The sequence below is a fragment of the Heptranchias perlo genome, chromosome 18 (assembly GCF_035084215.1).
Source record: "Heptranchias perlo isolate sHepPer1 chromosome 18, sHepPer1.hap1, whole genome shotgun sequence".
In the NCBI taxonomy this organism is placed as follows: domain Eukaryota; kingdom Metazoa; phylum Chordata; class Chondrichthyes; order Hexanchiformes; family Hexanchidae; genus Heptranchias; species Heptranchias perlo.
In genome coordinates this window covers 22,054,349-22,076,107 of record NC_090342.1, presented here as the reverse complement: position 1 = coordinate 22,076,107, position 21,759 = coordinate 22,054,349, and the positions used below count along the sequence as shown (strand labels likewise).

General features: G+C 42.0%; 1 protein-coding gene across 4 annotated transcripts in view; it reads right to left on the bottom strand.

Annotated features, from left to right (window-relative positions):
- The window catches only part of nup107 (nucleoporin 107), a 51,074-nt gene that overhangs the window by 14,505 nt on the left and 14,810 nt on the right, over positions 1 to 21,759 (bottom strand). For all 4 annotated transcript variants that reach the window (XM_067999505.1, XM_067999506.1, XM_067999508.1 and 1 more), the window contains exons 7-13: positions 14,099 to 14,226; positions 10,453 to 10,501; positions 5,494 to 5,565; positions 1,365 to 1,453; positions 619 to 694; positions 225 to 338; positions 30 to 120 (exon numbers count right to left, since the gene is read on the bottom strand). In XM_067999505.1, coding sequence (XP_067855606.1) covers positions 30 to 120; positions 225 to 338; positions 619 to 694; positions 1,365 to 1,453; positions 5,494 to 5,565; positions 10,453 to 10,501; positions 14,099 to 14,226 — 619 coding nt within the window. The remainder of the gene's footprint in view (positions 1 to 29; positions 121 to 224; positions 339 to 618; positions 695 to 1,364; positions 1,454 to 5,493; positions 5,566 to 10,452; positions 10,502 to 14,098; positions 14,227 to 21,759) is intronic.

Below are 21,759 nucleotides of genomic sequence, written 5' to 3'. Positions count from 1 at the left end.
CAGTTAACATTCTGGAGTAATATACTCACCACCATTAAGATTTGGATCATGGTACAGTTTCCAGCCTTCCAGAGTTGCAGCTCTCCAAGCCTGACCACAACGTTTGCACAGTCTCTGAGCCTGAGGGGTATTATATTATTTACTAAGTGTATGGATTTCTTATAACCAATGAAGACTTTTCAATTTATGAAATGCACGTTGAAGTAAGATCAGAACAGTTCTACCTCATCAGTCATCCCAGCTCGTATAAGAGCAAAGAGATATTTCATAAATCTGGCATCATCTTCCCTATCCAAATCTGCAAGAGGCATTTTCTGCCTTATAGGAGCATCTGGATCCTTGGAGAAAGTGGGAAGAAAAGTTTAGTTAGAATTTTGTTTTTGCTCACTGTCATAATAAATTTCAAACACAGGCTTAGCTGCAGTGGAGATGGTTAACTTTAATATATTTCCCAATTCATTGACCCACTCAAAGCTAGAGACACTTGAAGGTCATTGGAAAATCTTGTTCAGCTCACCATATGAAGTCCTGTTTAACAGGGCAAGGAAAAAGTTGATTGTTATTAAGCTGTCCCAGCAGCACTTTATCAATCTAATTTGAGGAACAAAGTTGTAATACCAGCTCAGTCACAAGTTGCCTTGAAAATCCTGAGACACCTGATCGTCGTTGTTTCAACACATGTAGTGTACTTTCCCTACAAGATGAAAATAAAAATGAGGTGCACAAAGAACACAGTAAGCACTATGAAGATTTTACTTAATGAATAACATCCCTTCAAAGATTGTACTATATTCATTAACTTAATGGCTATTCATCTATGCACTTCTTTCCGTGGCTGGGAGACCCTGAAAATGGGTAATTATTCTCCAAGATGATCAACACTGCTCTTAAGCCTGCAGACGCCCATTTGTCTATGAACTATGACATCAGCCTGACACCTCCCTCCCACCTATACAATCCAAGAAATAGTGCTTGGATCTGGCCTGAATAATGATTAGTATGTGCTTGAACCAAAATACTGCTGAAATGGTTGTCATGTGTAATGGGGAGTAGGGAAATTGAAGTTAGTAAAACTTCAGACAAGGCAGATGCTGTTTGTATCTTTTAACATAGGAGAGAAGAGGTTAACTTAGTACTGAAAGTATTCCATCCTACACTATCCTCTGCCGTTAAGTGTCTGACATCACAGGAAATGTGTTTTAGTAAACTGATTTTAAACACATCAAAAGTTGGTATGGAGAGAACAAATGAGAGTAGATTATTATAAATATTCAATTAACGATCAATCTGAAACAAAGATTTAGACTTTTCTAGAATTCTAACTGGATTCTCACACATCCCCTAAAATAAATTGTGGTTCTTACCAGTATACAGATTTTGCATAAAATTCAATGTTCTCTGCAAAATTTCCAGCTTCATCTTTGGCAATACTCTCTAACCAGTCTACAACGATCTTTGGAGTTAAAAAATATAATGTTAACATGTTTCTTAACGAAAATAACATTAATCCTTAAATTACTGATTATTGGACAAAACATTACTGAATTGAAATGAAATGCTACCAGAAGACTGAATTTTAACAAGATTGCGACCTACAACTATTGAAAAAAAGCAAAAAAACTGAAAAATTAGATGCTGACTACTCCCCACAGCAAAGGGTCACAAACTCCAACAACTGTCAGCATAATTTTTTTTTCTTAACCTTGCTGTTCATTCTGCTAGTGACAATTTTAAATTGATGACCCCTCCTCACTGACTCCTGAACCAGAGGATATTAAATGAATAGGGAAAGACTATCAAACCCCTTCCTAATTCTAAAAACCTGCAGTAAATCTTCTCTTAGCCTTTGTCCAAGTGAAAAAAGTCCCAGGTTAATTCAAAATGAAATAAACAACTTACTTTTATATTTTGCCTTTAATGTAGTAAAATGTCCCAAACTGCTTCACAGGAGCGTTAAACAAAATTTGACACTGAGCCACATAAGGAGATATTAGGACAGGTGACCAAAAGCTTGGTCAAAAAGGTAGGTTTTAAGGAGCATCTTAAGCAGCTACAAAGCAGGACTACATGCATGCTAAACAGCATGCTATAGACAGAGCTAAGCGATCCCACAACCAACGGATCAGATCAAAGCTCTGCAGTCCTACAACATCCAGTCATGACTGGTGGTGGACAATTAAGCAATTAACAGGCGGAGGAGGCTCCGTGAACATCCCCATCCTCAATGAAGGCAGAGCCCAGCAAGTGAGTGCAAAAGACAAGGCAGGTGCGTTTGCAACCATCTTCAGCCAGAAGTGCTGAGTGAATGATCAATCGCGATCTCCTCCTCCTCCACCCCCTCCCCCACCAACCATCACAGTCTTCAGCCAATTCGATTCACTCCATGTGATATCAAGAAACGGCTGAGTGCACTGGATACAGCCAAGGCTGTGGGCTCGGACAATATCCCAGCTGTAGTGCTGAAGACCTGCGCTCCAGAACTAGCCGCACCTCTAGCCAAACTGTTCCAGTACAGCTACAACACTGGCATCTACCAGACAAAGTGGAAAATTGCCCAGGGATGTCCTGACGACAAAAAGCAGGACAAATCCAATCCAGCCAATTACCACCCCATCACTTTACTCTCAATTATCAGTAAAGTGATGCAAGGTGTCTTCGACAGTGCTATCAAGCTGCACTAACTCACCAGTAACCTGCTCACCGATGCTCAGTTTGGGTTCCGCCAGGACCACTCGGCTCCAAACCTCATTACAGCCTTCGTCCAAACATGGACAAAACAGCTGAATTCCAGAGGTAAGGTGAGAGTGACATCAAGGCAGCATTTGACCGAGTGTGGCATCAAGGAGTCCTGGTAAAATTGAAGTCAATGGGAATCAGGGGGAAAACTCTCCAGTGGCTGGAGTCATACCTAGCATAAAGGAAGATGGTAATGGTTGTTGGAGGCCAGTCATCTCAGCCCCAGGACATCGCTGCAGGAGTTCCTCAGGGAAGTGTCCTCGGCCCAACCATCTTCAGCTGCTTCATCAATGACCTTCTCCTCCATCGTAAAATCAGAAATGGGCATGTTCGCTGATGATTGCACAGCGTTCAGTTCCATTCGCAACCTCTCAGATAACAAAGCAGTCCGTGCCGCATGCAGCAAGACCTGGACAACATCCAGGCTTGGGCTGATAAGTGGTAAGTAACATTCGTGCCAGACAATGACCTTCTCCAACAAGAGAGAGTCTAACCCCCTCCCCTTGACATTCAACGGCATTACCATTGCCGAATCCCCCACCATCAACATCCTGGGGGTCACCATTGACCAGAAACTTGACTGGACCAGCCACATAAATACTATGGCTGCAAGAGCAGGTCAAAGGCTTGGTATTCTGTGGCGAGTGACTCACCTCCTGATTCCCCAAAGCCTTTCCATCATCTACAAGGCACAAGTCAGGAGTGTGATGGAATACTCTCCATTTGCCTGGATGAGTACAGCTCCAACAACGCTCAAGAAGCTCGACATCATCCAGGAAAAAGCAGCCTGCTTAATTGGCACCCTATCCATCGCCTTAAACATTCACTCCCTCCACCACTGGCGTACCATGGCTACAAGATGCTCTGCAGCAACTCACCAAGGCTTCACCAGCACCTCCCAAACCAGCGACTTCTACCACCTATTAGGACAAGGGCAGCAGGTCCTTGTCAGAACACCACCACCTGCACAATCCCCTCCAAGTCACACACCATCCTGACTTGGAAATATATCGCCGTTCCTTCGTTGCTGGGTCAGAATCCTGTAACTCCCTACCTAACAGCACTGTGGGAGTACCTTCACCACACAGACTGCAGTGGTTCAAGGCGGCGGCTCACCACCACCTTCTCAAGGGCAATTAGGGATGGGCAATAAATGCTGGCGACGCCCATATCCCACGAATAAGTAAAGGAGAGAGAGGTAGAGAAGTGGAGAGGTTAAGAGAAGGAATTCCAGACCTTACGGCCTAGGCAGCTGAAGGCACAGCCGCCAATGGTGTAGCGATTAAAATCGGGGATGCGCAAGAGGCCAGAATTGGAGGAGCGCAGAGACCTTGGAGGGTTGTAGAGCTGGAGGAAGTTACATAGATAAGGAGAGGCAAGGTCACGGAGGGATTTGAAAACATGGATGAGAATTTTAAAAATCGAGGTGTTACTGGAATGGGACCAAAGACAATGGCTTTGATCTTCCCAATATTTAGTTGGAGGAAATTTCTACCCATCCAGTACTCAGTGTCGGACAAGCAGCATGACAAATGAGAGGCAGCGGAGGGGTCGAGAGAATTGGTGGTGAGGTAGAGCTGAGCGTTGTCAGCGTACATTACAATTGGTATTACTAAAACCCCCATGCATCCCCTTGGGACTCTCACTTGGAACTGACTTCTTGCATTAAATTGTATTAATTCACACTTTCATCATTTTCACATTGTTAAAATTAGGCCAGTTTTGTAACCAGTCTTCTGTTGGTACGACCCTCAGCAGAGATACTGTTTGCCATTTAAAAATTTCAATTTGCCACATCTAGCGTCAATGCAATGTAATACGGTCACATTCGCAAAATATCATTTTTGAATTTTAAATAATGTTTTGCACAACAGAATCCCTTTGAGAGTATGCAAGAGTCTGGAAGAGTACGGGTGTATGACCCAAGAGACCATCCTAGTCAGATCTTTATGACCCACTGGGTGTTTTTCTCTCTCTACAATTAATTAACACTTTGTTGTCTGTGATAGGGACATTTCTAGCCAGGACTTCAATTAGCACAAGCCAGAGATATGTTTTATTGTGCTAAACAATACCCCCAATTGGACCCCATTGTTATCAAGATCAAAGGTATTCCATCTGCACATCAGGTCATGTAACAAATCAGTTGAAGGGCAGGGTTTTATGGAGCTGCTAGCATAAAAATAACCTCTCCTGACTTCATAAAAGGCTGATCACAGAGAGATCAGGCTGATTCCAAAGTCGACAGCTTTGTATTGATTTAAGGGAGAGATCCGGATTGCTTAGATCGTTTCTCAATGGCTCTACAAAGGCTCCCAAAGCCTGGGAAATAAAACAACTTACTTCCTCGAATACAAGTCCATAAATTCACGACAGTCATTGATTTTATTGAAGCCGGGGCTATTATAACTTCCTTCTAGCTGTTTTTGGTGAGGGGTAATGGTGGAGCGGCACAACAGTCCGAGCAAATTAAATCATGGCGTAAAGCAAGTAATAGCATAAGTCACTCAACCCATAATTTCTGCACCACAATAATGGCATATGGTGCAGGTGGTGCAAGTTTACAGCAAATTCAGGCCCATTATCATTTAACTGGATTAACAAACTCCTGTATCCAAACACTTGATTAGCTGTTCAAACTCGAGTGCAAAATATATACAATAGTCTTTCAAAAAAATCTCCAAAATTATAGGCTAAGTGCTGCAAACTTGAATCTGGCTTACAACTCTTTCTAGTTTGTAAACAATACAGTGGTACCTGGCTCTGTCGGATTAGCGAATCCCGTTGGAAAAGCATTTCTACAATGGTCTTTTCAGTGGCATTTGGGGCCTGCAAAAAGATGTTTTATCATGTAATATAAATTAGTTGATTTTAAAAAAATTCTAAAAGCTGTATATTCCTAGATTACTCCACCTATAACACCATTTCACATTTGGCCAATAGAGTCTCAATTACTACAGCACAAGACATTAGTTTACCCCTACTGCATGTGAAAGCATTTATAAGTGATCAACCGCAAACCATCGGTCACACATAAGGTGGTTAAAAAAATGTATCTTCCATGATTGAACTTTTTTTTTAAAATCTGTTTTCACAGAGCTTCCCTACCTTCCCCGCGCCCCCACCTGAGATAAAAGACAACTTTTACTTAGTGAACATTTTTACTTAATACAGCTAAATTATAAGATATTAAGGGGAACAGATAGGGTGGATAGAAAGAAACTATTTCCGCTGGTTGGGGATTTTAGGAGTAGGGAGCACAGTCTAAAAATTAGAGCCAGACCTTTCAGGAGCGAGATTAGAAAACATTTCTACACACAAAGGGTTGTAGAAGTTTGGAACTCTCTTCCGCAAACAGCAATTGATACTAGCTCATTTGCTAAATTTAAATCTGAGATAGATAGCTTTTTGGCAACCAAAGGTATTAAGGGATATGGGCCAAAGGCAGGTATATGGAGTTAGATCACAGATCAGCCATGATCTTGTCAAATGGCGGAGCAGGCACGAGGGGCTGAATGGCCTACTCCTGTTCCTATGTTCCTAAATCTTGAAACAAGCAGCTTGTGTCACAATTATGCTTGGTTTAAGATTTCTATAAGCTCAAGCCATAAACAGACAATCTGTAAATCTTTGTTACCAAAAAGCCATTTGATCACTAATTTCACAATTTAGGCTAAACAGAAGCATCAGAAAGTTCTTACACAAAAGCAATTAGATTTTGCCCCTCCCCTTCCTTCTAGGTCTCCTGGATTATGGACCATAAAACAAATAAGTGGTCAGGGCATGCCAGTCTTTTCTAACTTTTCCAGCTTGAGAGGAAACCACATGGTTGAGATTAGGAGCTCATCATATGGGAAACAGTAAGCATAAACCCAAGTCCTCCCACTTTGTGACTCCACCTTCTAATTAGACTGGTTATTTAACATTCAATTACTTCTATTTAGTGTGAACAAAAAAGGATAAATTAGAATTTAAAACCGGGAACACTCTACAACAGGAATGCATTTCAATTGTTCACTACAATGCAATTATATGCTTAAAGCAGAACTGTTGAGCAAGGTACGCATTTAACTGGCATCAACAATTTGAATCTTGCGTAGTCATTAATTTGCTTTTACTCAGATTCATTCTTTTCCACTCCATAAAAGACTTGGCTGCAGTAGAATTTAAATTGATTGCTCCACTTTCTGATTTAACCAAATTTAATTATATTGCATGTCTCCTTCAATGCCTGGTTTTTCAATTCTGTAAACCCATTTTATATACTAACATTAGTATTTTAAAAATGTTTTCATCAGTTTTATTTCTCGACTATTTTTGTTATTTGCTCCCCTCTCCACAACCTTTATTTGTAAACAATTTCCCTAGTGTTCCAGGTATCTCCCTTTAATGTGCCTCCAGCACAAAAATTAACAGGGCAAGTAACAGTCAACACCAGTTAGCTGTCTTAAAATCTACGGTTGAGAAAGGCATGGATGTTAGGGAACTTGGGGAAATAAATAGTGATGTCTTGAGGAGTGTACATATTACAGAGAGGGAGGTGCTGGAAGTCTTAACGCGCATCAAGGTAGATAAATCTCCGGGACCTGATGAAATGTATCCCAGGACGTTATGGGAGGTTAGGGAGGAAATTGCGGGTCCCCTAGCAGAGATATTTGAATCATCCACCGCTACAGGTGAGGTGCCTGAAGATTGGAGGGTAGCAAATGTTGTGCCTTTGTTTAAGAAGGGCGGCAGGGAAAATCCTGGGAACTACAGACCAGTGAGCCTGACATCTGTAGTGGGTAAGTTGTTAGAGGGTATTCTGAGGGACAGAATCTACAGGCATTTGGAGAGGCAGGGACTAATTAGGAACAGTCAGCATGGTTTTGTGAGAGGAAAATCATGTCTCACGAATTTGATTGAGTTTTTTGAAGGGGTAACCAAGAAGATAGATGAGGGCTGTGCAGTAGACGTGGTCTACATGGACTTCAGCAAAGCATTTGACAAGGTACCGCATGGTAGGTTGTTACATAAGGTTAAATCTCATGGGATCCAAGGTGAGGTAGCCAATTGGATACAAAATTGGCTTGACGACAGAAGACAGAGGGTGGTTGTCGAGGGTTGTTTTTCAAACTGGATGCCTGTGTCCAGCGGTGTGCCTCAGGGATCGGTGCTGGGTCCGCTGTTATTTGTTATTTATATTAATGATTTGGATGAGAATTTAGGAGGCATGGTTAGTAAGTTTGCAGATGACACCAAGATTGGTGGCATTGTGGACAGTGAAGAAGGTTATCTAGGATTGCAACGGAATCTTGATAAATTGGGCCAGTGGGCCGATGAATGGCAGATGGAGTTTAATTTAGATAAATGTGAGGTGATGCATTTTGGTAGATCGAATCGGGCCAGGACCTACTCCGTTAATGGTAGGGCGTTGGGGAGAGTTATAGAACAAAGAGATCTAGGAGTACAGATTCATAGCTCCTTGAAAGTGGAGTCACAGGTGGATAGGGTGGTGAAGAAGGCATTCAGCATGCTTGGTTTCATTGGTCAGAACATTGAATGCAGGAGTTGGGATGTCTTGTTGAAGTTGTACAGGGCATTGGTGAGGCCACACTTGGAGTACTGTGTACAGTTCTGGTCACCCTATTATAGAAAGGATATTATTAAACTAGAAAGAGTGCAGAAAAGATTTACTAGGATGCTACCGGGACTTGATGGTTTGACTTACAGGGAGAGGTTAGACAGACTGGGACTTTATTCCCTGGAGAGTAGGAGGTTAAGGGGTGATCTTATAGAAGTCTATAAAATAATGAGGGGCATAGATAAGGTCGATAGTCAAAATCTTTTCCCAAAGGTAGGGGAGTCTATAACGAGGGGGCACAGATTTAAGGTGAGAGGGGAGAGATACAAAAGGATCCAGAGGGGCAATTTTTTCACTCAAAGGGTGGTGAGTCTCTGGAACGAGCTGCCAGAGGCAGTAGTAGAGGCGGGTACAATTTTGTCTTTTAAAAAGCATTTGGACAGTTACATGGGGAAGATGGGTATCGAGGGATATGGGCCAAGTGCAGGCAATTGGGACTAGCTTAGTGGTATAAACTGGGCGACATGGACATGTTGGGCCGAAGGGCCTGTTTCCATGTTGTAACTTCTATGATTCTATTTATAACTGTGTCCTTTTCATCCAACAAAGACAAGAAATATAAAGTTCACCTGAAGATTTAAAAAAAATCATATTTAGAAGTTGCTTTATTTTAGCTTGCGACTTAAAATACAAACTGGAGGGCCCGTCTTAAGTTACAAGTGTAGGGCTTTAAAATCCTACTCAGCTGTCTAATTTGTAGTTCTAGATTAGGCGTGTTACTCAATTTACATGGTGGGCCTGATCCAATATCCCAGCACTTGGCATGGATCAAATTCAGCAAAAGTTATTTGGACACACAATGCATCTCACCTGTTTTTTCGGCATAAAATGGGTGCAATATATACCAATTTTTAGGTGCAAGGACCTGCACCGGCGGCATGGCCACCAACATATTGGTCCTCTCTGTTTTAAGACGTACCTGGTGGCTGCCTCAAATTAGTGCTGGATCAATTTAAATATGTAAAGAAGGGTCATGCGCCTGATTCAGGGCCCTTCTGGAAAATGTGTGAAAAACATAGGAGTGTGTGCTATGCATGCTCTGACTAGTTTTTCCAGTTCTACAGTTACCTAAACAGTGGTCCTTGAAGGGGCCGCTGAGGAAATGGTAGGGAAAGGTTTTTTTGTTTAAAAAAAAACTTCTCCTCTGCGGAGGGTGGAGGAACAGGAGTGCTCCTCCCAGCTCCACAGCACTACTGTAGGCTGCTGCCGGCCCGTTCTCAGCCCTCCTGCATCTCATTCTTCCACATATTGGAACTTGTGATGCTCGCTGAGCAGAGTGAGAATCCTTGGTCTCCATGCCCTTGTTACCTGTTCGCCCACCAGTGGAAACAATCTTTCACTGTTTATTCACAGTAAGATCCCCAGGTTTCACTCACGCCTTTACTGGCTGCACCTCTCTTCGTGCCATTCCCACTCACCACCTTGCTGCTGCTGCTCCCAGCTCTGCACAAAATGCTGGGCCACACACCCATCCCACTCTTTTTCCCCCACCACAACCCCAATTTCAATCTTTCCCCCTACCTCCCCAGACCCAATCTCCCGACCCCCCCCCCCCATCCCCACAAATCCCGATCTTAATCACCCAAGTCTCGATCGCTCCACGTGTACCGGCTCTCTTGCGGCGCATTTGACACCACGAAGTTGGGGGGGGGGGTGAAGGGGCGGGAGCGTTGCTGCGCACAAAGTTTAAATGGCTCAGCTCGTATCCTATTCCAGGGCATATGGCACCTTCAGAACAGCACGTGGGCTGGATTAAACTGTATCGCAGGCCATATGTGTGACAGCCCTATTCTACATAATATACGAACATACCAAAATAACAGGCAGGTTGAGAGTCTCTAATAATCCCATCTCTGCCCTGGTGGTTATACAAAGTATCTCTAATGATCCCTACTAGCAAGTCGCCTACAACCTAGGTCAAGCTAATGGACTTATAATTTTACGGTTCTGACTGGCTGTCCTTTTCCAATAGTCTCCCTCCAATCCTTGGGAAAAGAGGTTAACTAAGAAATAACTTTGGCAGTCTTTACAATCAATATGCTTTGCTGGCAAATTCACAAACAATTTTATTACAACTCTGAACGAATACTTACAGCTACTTCAAACATCATCCCCTCTTCCACACCAGATTCAATCCTATCCCTATAAAAAGAACATACTAGAAATCAAACAAGCTGAATCAGTTGGGAAAAATAAACAGATTTAAAAATAAAGTGCATCAACTTCTTACAGCCACCATACTTCACTGCATGCAAAACCAAAATTATTACTGTGCAATACTGATCCAGTCCTCAAAGTCACTAATATTAGTAGTCATAAGAAATGTGTGGATGAGTCAGATTATTCTCCCCCATTCTTTTACTTGGTATTTTCATTTTTCCTGTATGCTCTACTCTTTCCATTTTATCTAATCTTTCCTGTCCTCCTTTTAAAAATCAAACTTTTCACTGAGAAAATAGTAATTACTATAATACCTGATCTTGCCATTGAATGAAATAACAACTGTTCATCTGTACTGAAATATACTATATTGTATCAATGGGTATCCAGGTGCTGAAATACAATAATGCAACTCAAAAGCACCAAATGGCAACAATCAGGTAATGTAGCGTTTCCCTACATTACAACAGTGACTACACTTCAAAAGTACTTAATTGGCCGTGAAGCACTTATAAATTTAACTTCTTTCTTTATTGCAATAAGATATGCTTCCCAATAGATTACTGAAGTGAGTGAAAATCTAAGAATTTTGGTACTACAAATGTTTTTCCAATGAAATCAGACAATTTTCCAGCGTTTATCAATACAAGCTGACACTACCTTATAAATAAGCACAAAGGAGCATAAACAATAATTTAACTTCATAAAGTACATTTATGGACTGTTCAGTACAATTAGACACCGTAAAAATATGCTATTTATTCATCTCATAGCAGACCTGTAGCATAGCTCTGATGTGGAAGCATTCTGTTCGTCAAACTGCTTCTGCCATGTTGCAAATGGCAACAGGCGTTAGGTCAGTACTGTACTGCACACCACAGTAATATCAACCATAATAATGTCTGCATCAGTAACTGTAACATATAGCCATTTGTGATGCACCATGTGTCACTGACCAATATTCACCACGAACATTCAAGTTTGAATGAGAAAATGGCAGATCAATTTGGTGCAAATTTTAAATGGAAAGCTTCTGACTTTTTAAAATGGAAGGGTATGGTACAGAGTCACCTTTCAGTTTTCACAGGAAAGGGAAAGAGTGAAAAGAAACATGTGAAGAACAGATGAGGCCCTGGTCTAGCCATTAAATATAAAAATCTTAGGACTTATAAATTTTGGTTCATATAGTTTGTCACTGTGAACACAATCATAAATAGAGGAAACAAAATATGTATTTAGATTTCTGATGAAGCAAACCAAAAAAGTCCTGAAAGTTAAGTCAAAGTTAAGTCAGTGGAATTTTTAACCTTTGCTTCAAGTTATAATGTCGGGAGGAACATAAAAAGAAATAGTAAAGTATTCTACAGACATATAAATAACAAAAGAAATATCAGGATAGGGATGGAGCCACTAAAGGGTGCACAGGTAATGACAGCGAAATGGCAGAAATGTTAAATTGTTACTTTGCCTCAGTATTTACCATGGAGACTAACAAGGTGAGCATGGCCTTGGAAGAAGAGATCAAAAAAGATATACACATATTTAAGCTAGAAAGGGGGGAGGTAATTGATAAACTAATCAAACTTTGAGAGAATGAAAACCCCTGGCCCAGATGGATTGTATCCGTGCATGTTGAAAGAAGTTAGGGAAGAGATAGCAGAGGCACTATTACATATCTATAAAAATTCATCAGAAAGGGGAATAGTACCAGAGGACTGGCGGACAGCTAATGTTATTCCTATATTTAAAAAGGGACATAGAACAAGTCCAGGGAACTACAGACCAGTTAGCTTAATGTCGGTGGCAAGAAAGATAATGGAATCTTTACTCAAAAGAAGTAATAGGAAAACATCTAGAAACCAAAAATATAATAAAGATAGTCAGCATGGATTTCAAAAGAGCAATTCGTGCTTGATCAACCTTATTGAATTCTTTCACGAATAACAAAGAGTAGACAAGGGTAATGCAGCAGATGTAATATATTTGAATTTTCAAAAGGCCTTCAATAAAGGTACCATACAATAGACTCATGACCAAGGTCAGAGCATATGGAGTCAAGGGACAGGTGGTAGAATGGATAGCAAGCTGGCTACAAAACAGCCAAGAGTAGGGGGTTACAGATTAGCTACTCAGACTGGGAAAAGGTGGGAAGTGGTGTTCCACAGGGATCAATGCTGGGACCGCTGTTGGTCACAATTTACATTAATGATTTGGACTTGGGAAGTGGAAGTAATTTCAAAATTTGAGGACGACACCAAATTGGGTGGTGTAGTTAATACAAAGGAAGAATGCAACAAAATACAGGAAGACATTAATAAATTTGCAGAATGGATGCGTAAATGGCAAATGAATTTCAGTATAAATGTGAGGTGGTGCATTTTGGTAGGAAGAATAAGGAGGCCACATACTCCTTGGAAAATAAGTCTAAATGGGGTAGAGGAGCTAAAGGATCTAGGGGTACAGATACACAAATCACTAAAAGTAGCGACACAGGTTAATGAGGCCATATAAAAAGCAAACCAAACACTGAGGTTCATTTCTAGAAGAACAGAATTGAAAAGCAGAGAAGATATGTTAAACTTGTATAGAACCTTAGTTAGACTACACTTGGAGTACTGTGCATAGTCTTTAAGATAATGAAAGGGTTTGATAGGGTAGACATGGAGAAAATGTTTCCACATCTGGCGGTATCCAAAACTAGAGGTCATCAATATAAGATAGTCACTAATAAATCCAATAAGAGAATTCAGGAGAAACTTCTTTACCTAAAGAGTTAAGAATGTGGAACATGCTACCACAAGGAGTTGTTGAGGCAAATGGCATAAATGCATTTGAGGGGAAGCTAGATAAGCATGAGGGAGAAAGGAATAGAGTGATATGCTGATAGGATTAGATAAAGAGGGATAGGAGGAGGCTTGTGCAGAGCATAAACGCTGGCATAGACAAATTGGGCTGAATGGCGTATTTCTGTGTTGTAGACTCTGTTTATTCAAGTTGTGCAATGACAATTTAAAACAGAGATCCATTATCATAGCAGAAATCCATCATACAGCAAATTACAACTAGTCAAGATTCATGCTCAGATGTTATAAATTTTAAACGATAGTTGAAGTAGAATACATGAAATTTATGACAGTGAAACACAATAAATTGCAACTAAAGGGAAAAAGCAGAGCAACAAGTTAGAAGTCCTAAAAGCGGTATCAAAACAATTAGAATTCCATAAAACAGGAGGTGTATAATATACCTATGAGCATAAAGGAGCTGCACTATCACCATTTTAATTTATCCTCACTGAACATCAAAACTGTTCACAAAGATCAAAATTGATTGATGACAACCCATGCAGTGTGATAAAAGTATAACTGCATGTACAAAGTGACTGCATCAGTAACACATTTAAGAGTTTACCTATAATAAAAATAAATGCAAAAGTGTTGCGCAACCAAGCATGATAAAATGCTACCAATTAGAAAGTGCAATATAATATGGCAACAAGCGACATGATGCATCTATCATATGAACACTCAGAATTTACCTCATTCCCAAATGTTTCATACTAAAATGGAATGTTGTTACCTGTAAAGAGATCCAATTAAACGCCAGGTGACCATCTCTTGCTGAAGGAACCAGAGAACACTAGCTGTTTTTGAAAATTTCTGCTGTCCAGGAGTTGCACGGTTCACAATCTTCTGAAGCATAGTTACCTGAAACAATTGAGCACTTAGAACCGCTTAGCTAGTGTCTGTTTTGTTTTCAATATATACATGGACAGTTACTCTATGTACCTATATATCTACCCAACTTTAGTACTGAGTAGAACAGATACAGTAAAGTTATGGAAGGCAAGATTTCTCCTTGCACCGCACATCTGTTCTTAAGCACTAGGGTCACTGTTTAGTCTTTAAGGACCAGTCACAAAGCTGCTTCTTACATTCCCCAATCTCTGCTGCTCAGTATTTCCTGAAAAACAGAATAACCAATCCACACTTGGTCCCTGGAGACTATAAGTACCCAAACTATGACCACTTATAGTCTCCTTATCTAAGGAATCAATTTATATCAAAATCCCACCAGGTACTACTTAACAAAGAACGATGTGGAGAAAAAGCATTTTAATATAACGGGCAACTGGGGATAAGTTACAGGTGCAATCAATTCCCATGCTAGTTTTGGACATCTGTGACAGATGCAGGTTCCAAACTGTTTTCTATTGAAATATTTCTGAATTATATAATTTCGTATGAATTAATAGCAAAGACAAATATTGTAAACTTAAGATGGGTTTCTATTAGAAGTTCTCTGCAAAGATTCCTTTTGTCTGAGTATAGAGAGTGAGACAAATACACAAACCACATCTAGAGAACAGCTGTGGTTGCAAGGGAAGGCAACTTGCCTCTTTACACAATTGATTGTAGACAGAGTTCACCAGGTTAAGAATGTTTGATTAAGTGCATCAGGATTGTGAAATGCTAATATAGCAAGTTTTCCACTGTGGAGGGGGTCACATAATGGTTGCTTAGGACCAAGCTATTTGTTACGTCAAGTGATTGTTAGAAGGTTCAAAACCCATCCCAGTACAGGAGTTGGCAGTTCATATTTTATATGCCTGATGGATAAATATTGATCAGTAACCTGTATACAGACCTAGTGTGAAAGCACTGCTTTGACTGGGGATGTTCTTTAAAGATTCTGGCTTCTACTTCCAATGAAGTGAGTTTATCTGGATAGGAGCCCGAGGTTGTTCAGTTCACTCCTCGAGAATTATGAAAAGATTCAGTTAAATGACTAAGAATTCAAACACTTTGTTATATTGGTTTCTGAAACAGTTTAAAGTATCAGTGCAAGGGCATTAATTGTTTGTCTGCTGGTTTATTTTGCTTCTGTGCAAATTTATTTCCTGTAAATCTGTTTTGTAGTTTTCGCCTGAATTATATGGTCTGACATCGTACTTTTTTTTAATCTATTGAAGCGCTAAGAATGTTATAGTAGATATTTCACACGATTTTCACTGTGCAATACAGTGGCATGAGTACATCTTAACCCTAAGGCACGGTACTCTAGATCACTAGCTGTTCTTGTAAGTGTCAGCTCAGATAGAACAGGAGTTGACTTATGAAAAGTGAAATGTGTCATGAATAGAATACGGCAATGGCCAGAACTTATGTCCACACACAAATGGCAAGCTCCAGGTTAACATGGGATTGTATACTGATAATTTTCCTATCCACCCCAATATCGGCCTGTTAAAGTAAATTTCCTGAAAAATTGCAGTAAACAAACAATTCTGACCATTTATAAATTGCCATGTAAGCAAATTTTTAATGGCCTTAAATCAGTGCAAATGTTTACCTCTTATTTCAACTGATTTTCAATCTATTTCAGTTTCTTCTCTCCCTTCCAACCATATGCTGCACTATCCTCCAGCAAACAGACGTGACTCATTTCCACAACTCAGTGAACATAACATAAGAAACAGGAGCAGGAATAGGCCATATGGCCCCTCGGGCCTGCTCCGCCATTCAATAAAATCATGGCTGTTCTTCGACCTCAACTCCTCTTTCCCGCCCGATCCCCATTTCCCTTGATTCCCCTAGAGTCCAAAAATCTATATATCTCAGCCTTGAATATACTCAACAACTGAGCATCTACAGCCCTCTGGGGTAGAGGATTCCAGATTCACAACCCTCTGAGTTTTTTTTATTCGTTCACGGGATGTGGGCGTCGCTGGCAAGGCCAGCATTTATTGCCCATCCCTAATTGCCCTCGAGAAGGTGGTGGTGAGCCGCCTTCTTGAACCGCTGCAGTCCGTGTGGTGACGGTTCTCCCACAGTGCTGTTAGGAAGGGAGTTCCAGGATTTTGACCCAGCGACAATGAAGGAACGGCGATATATTTCCAAGTCGGGATGGTATGTGATTTGGAGGGGAACGTGCAGGTGGTGTTGTTCCCATGCGCCTCCTGCCCTTGTCCTTCTAGGTGGTAGAGGTCGCGGGTTTGGGAGGTGCTGTCGAAGAAGCCTTGGCGAGTTGCTGCAGTGCATCCTGTGGATGGTGCACACTGCAGCCACAGTGCGCCGGTGGTGAAGGGAGTGAATGTTTAGGGTGGTGGATGGGGTGCTAATCAAGCGGGCTGCTTTATCTTGGATGGTGTCGAGCTTCTTGAGTGTTGTTGGAGCTGCACTCATCCAGGCAAGTGGAGAGTATTCCATCACACTCCTGACTTGAGCCTTGTAGATGGTGGAAAGGCTTTGGGGAGTCAGGAGGTGAGTCACTCGCCGCAGAATACCCAGCCTCTGACCTGCTCTCGTAGCCACAGTATTTATATGGCTGGTCCAGTTAAGTTTCTGGTCAATGGTGACCCCCAGGATGTTGATGGTGGGGGATTCGGCGATGGTAATGCCGTTGAATGTCAAGGGGAGGTGGTTAGACTCTCTCTTGTTGAAGATGGTCATTGCCTGGCACTTATCTGGCGCGAATGTTACTTGCCACTTATGAGCCCAAGCCTGGATGTTGTCCAGGTCTTGCTGCATGCAGGCTCGGACTGCTTCATTATCTGAGGGGTTGCGAATGGGACTGAACACTGTGCAGTCATCAGCGAACATCCCCATTTCTGACCTTATGATGGAGGGAAGGTCATTGATGAAGCAGCTGAAGATGGTTGGGCCGAGGACACTGCCTTGAGGAACTCCTGCAGCAATGCCCTGGGGCTGAGATGATTGGCCTCCAACAACCACTACCATCTTCCTTTGTGCTAGGTATGACTCCAGCCACTGGAGAGTTTTCCCCCTGATTCCCATTGACTTCAATTTTACTAGGGCTCCTTGGTGCCACACTCGGTCAAATGCTGCCTTGATATCAAGGGCAGTCACTCTCACCTCACCTCTGGAATTCAGCTCTTTTGTGCATGTTTGGACCAAGGCTGTAATGAGGTCTGGAGCCGAGTGGTCCTGGCGGAACCCAAACTGAGCATCGGTGAGCAGGTTATTGGTGAGTAAGTGCTGCTTGATAGCACTGTCGACGACACCTTCCATCACTTTGCTGATGATTGAGAGTAGACTGATGGGGCGGTAATTGGCCGGATTGGATTTGTCCTGCTTTTTGTGGACAGGACATACCTGGGCAATTTTCCACATTGTCGGGTGGATGCCAGAAATTCCTCCTTATCTCATCTTAAATGGCCGACTCCATATCCTGCGATTATGCCCCCTAGTTCTAGACTCTCTAGCCAGAGGAAACAATCTATCAGCATCCACCCAGTCAAGCCCCCTCATAATCTTATATGTTTCAATGAGATCACATCTCATTCTTCTAAATTCCAGAGAGTATAGGCCCATTCTACTCAACCTCTCTTCATAGGACAACCCTCTCACCCCAGGAATTTAATCCAGTGAACCTTCATTCCATACTACATCCACTGGTTCCCCTTTATCTACCCCCCTGCTAGTTACATCCTCAAAGAACTCTAATAAATTTGTTAAACACAATTTCCTTTTCATAAAACCACATTGATTTTCTAAGTGTCCTGTTACCACTTCCTTACTAATAGATCCAGCATTTTCCCAATGAGCGACATCATGCTAACTGGTTGTAGTTCCCTGTTTTCTCTCTCCCTCCTTTCTTGAATAGCGGTGTTACATTTGCTACCTTCCAATCCACTGGGACCATTCTAGAATCTAGGGAATTTTGGAAGATCACAACCAATGCATCCACTATCTCTGCAGCCACTTCTTTTAGAACCCTAGGATGTAGGCCATGAGGTCCAGGGAATTTATCGACTTTTAGTCCCATTAGTTTCTCTAGTACTTTTTCTCTACTGATATTAATTGCTTTAAGTTCCTCACTCTCATTATCCCCTTGGTTCCCCACTATATTTGGTATATTATTTGTGTCTTCTACTGTGAAGACAGAAACAAAATATCTATTTAACGTCTCTGCCATTTCTTTATTCCCCATTATAATTTCTCCTGTCCCAGCCTCTAAGGGACCAACATTTACTTTTGCTACTCTCTTCCTTTTTACATTCTTGTAGAAGCTCTTACAATCTGTTTTTATATTTCTTGCTAGTTTACTCTCATTCTATTTTCTCCCCTTTTATCAATTTTTTGATCATCCGTTGCTGGTTTCTAAAACTCCCAATCCTCAGGCTTGCTACTATTCTTCGCAACAAACCTCTTCTTTTAATCTAATACTGTCCTTAACTTAAAACAAAAGCAAAATACTGTGGATGCTGGAAATCTGAAGCAAAAACAGAAAATGCTGGAGAAGCTCAGCAAGTCAGGCAGCATCTGTGGAGAAAGGAACAGAGTTAACATTTTAGGTCGAAGGCTTTTCGTCAGAACTGGAAGATGTTAAGAGTTAAAGTTTTTAAGCAAGTACAGAGCCAGGGGAAGGCAGGGGGAGGAAAGAACAAAAGGGAAGGTCTGTGATAGGGTAGAGGGCAAGAGAGATTAAATGACAAAAGGGATGATGGTGCAAGGCAAGGAAGGTGGTAATGGGACAGGTTAAGAAACAAAAGATTGATCAGGAGTAGCTATAAATGGCAGCAGCAGAACCATTACCAGCACTTGCTGTCCAAAAAAAATGGGAGCAGTGGTTATGATCTGAAGTTATTGAAATCAATGTCGAGTCCGGAAGGTTGTAAAGTGCCTCAACGAAAGATGAGGTGCTGTTCCTCAAGCTTCCATTGAGCTTCATTGGAACAGTGTAAGAGGTCAAGAACAGAGAGGTCAGAGTGGGAGTGGGACAGGAAATTAAAATAGCAAGCGACCGGCAGGTCAGGGTCACACTTGCGGACAGAGAGGAGGTGTTCAGCAAAGCGATCACCCAGTCTGCGTTTGGTCTCCCCAATGTAGAGGAGACTGCAATGTGTGCAGTGAATACAGTACACTAAATTGAAAGAAATACAAGTAAACTGCTGTTTCACCTGGAAGGAGTGTTTGCGGCCCTGGATAGTGGGAAGGGACGAGGTGAAAGGGCAGGTGTTGCATCTCCTGCGCTTGCATGGAAAGCTGCCGTGGGGAGGAGAGCAGGTGTTGGGGGTGATGGAAGAGTGGACCAGGGTGTTGCGGAGGGAGCAGTCCCTTCGGAATGTTGAAAGGGAAGGGGAAGGTATTTGGTGATGGGATCGCACTGGAGGTGGCGGAAATGGTGGAGGATGATACGTTGAACGTGGAGGCTGGTGGAGTGGAAGGCGAGGACAAGGGGGACCCTATCATGGTTCTAGGAGGGAAGGGAAGGGAAGGGGTGAAGACACGTGTGGGAAATAGGACGGACACAGTCGAGGGCCCTGTCAACTACAGTGGAAGGGAATCCTCGGTTAAGGAGAAAGGAAAACATATTGGAAGCATTGGTGTGGAAGGTGGCATTGTTAGAACAGATGCGATGGAGATGGAAAAACTGGGGGAAGGGAATAGAGTCCTTACAGGAAGCGGGGTGGGAGGAAGTGTGATCAAGGTAGCTGTGGGAGTCGGTGGGCTTATAACAGATATTGGTTGGCAGGCTATCCCCAGAAATGGAGATAGAGAAGTAGAGGAAGGGAAGAGTTGGAGGTGGACCATATTGAGGCGAGGGAGAGGTGGAAATTGGAAGCAAAGTTGATGAAATTTTCCAGTTCGGGTCAAGAGCAGGAAACGGCACCGATACAGTCATCAATGTACTGGAAAAAGAGGTGAGGGAGGGGACCCGAGAGGGACTGGAACAAGGAACATTCCACGTATCCCACAAAAAGGCAGGCACAGCTGGGACCCATACGTGTTCCCATTGCGACACCTTTTATTTGGAGGAAGCGAGTGGAGTCAAAGGAGAAGTTGTTCAACGCAAGAACAAGTTCAGCCAGGCGGAGGAGCGTGGTGGTGGATAGGGACTGGTTGGGCTTCCGTTCAAGGAAGAAGCGGATGGCCCGCAGGCCGTCCTGGTGGGGGATGGAGGCGTAGAGGGACGTCCATGGTGAAAAGGGGGGGTGGAGGTGTAGAGGGACGTCCAGTACTTGTACTTGCTTAAAAACTTTAACTCTTCAACTTCTTTCAGTTCTGACAAAAGGTCTTCGACCTGAAACGTTAACTCTGTGTTTCTCCACAGATGCTGCCTCACTTGCTGAGCTTCTCCAGCATTTTCTGTTTTTATTACTATCCTTAACTTCTTTAGTTAGCCACGGATGGATCACTTATCCCGTGGAGTTTTTATTCCTCAATGGAATATATTTGTTGAGAATTTTAATTTCTTTAAATGTCTGCCACTGCTTATCTACAGTCATACTTTTAAATCTAATTTCCCAATCTACCTTAGCCAACTTGCCCCTCATACCTATATTTAAGTTTAAGACTCTAGTTTCAGACCAAGTATGTCACTCTCAAACCCAATGTGAAATTCTATCATATAATGATCACTCTTCCCCAGAGGATCCTTTACTATGAGATTACAAATTAACCCTGTCTCATTACACAATACAAGATCTAAAATAGCCTGTTCCCTGGTTGGTTCCACTACATATTGTTCTAGGAAGCTCTCTCAATGTATTCCATGAACTCATCCTCCAGACTATCTTCGCCAATTTGATTTGTCTATATGAAGTTTAAAGTCCCCCACGATTATTGCATTAACTTTGTTACAAGCTCCTAATATTTCTTGATTAATACTCTGTCCAATGATATAGCTACTGTTAGGGGGAATATAAACTACTCCCATCATGTTTTCCACCCATGTTCTTTCTCATCTCCAACCACATGATTCTACTTCCTGGTCTTCTGAGCCAAGGTCCTTTCTCACTACTGACCTTATGACATCCTTTATTATCAGGGCGACCCCCCCCCCTCCTTTTCCATTCTGTCTGTCTTTCCGAAACATCAAGTACCCTGGACTATTTAGTTCCCAACCTTGGTCACCTTGCAACCACATCTCTGTAATGGCTATTAGATCAAACACATTTCTCTCTGTTTGTGCCATTAATTCATCTATCTTGTTACGAATGCTTCTTGCAATCAGATAAAGAGCCTTTAACTTTTGACCATTATTCCCTGCTTTGACCTTATTTGTTAATGTACTGTTTCCGTTAAACTCTCTGTCCCTTCCTGTCATACTCTACTTATCTTTGTCCAAATTGCAACTATTGCCTTGTCTTTTCTCTTTAGATTTCTAAATTTCCCCTCACCTGATACCACTACCCCTGCCCCCCACTTTTATTTTAAAGCCCTATCTATAGCCCTAGTGATTTGCTTCGCCAGCACACGGGTCCCAGCCCGGTT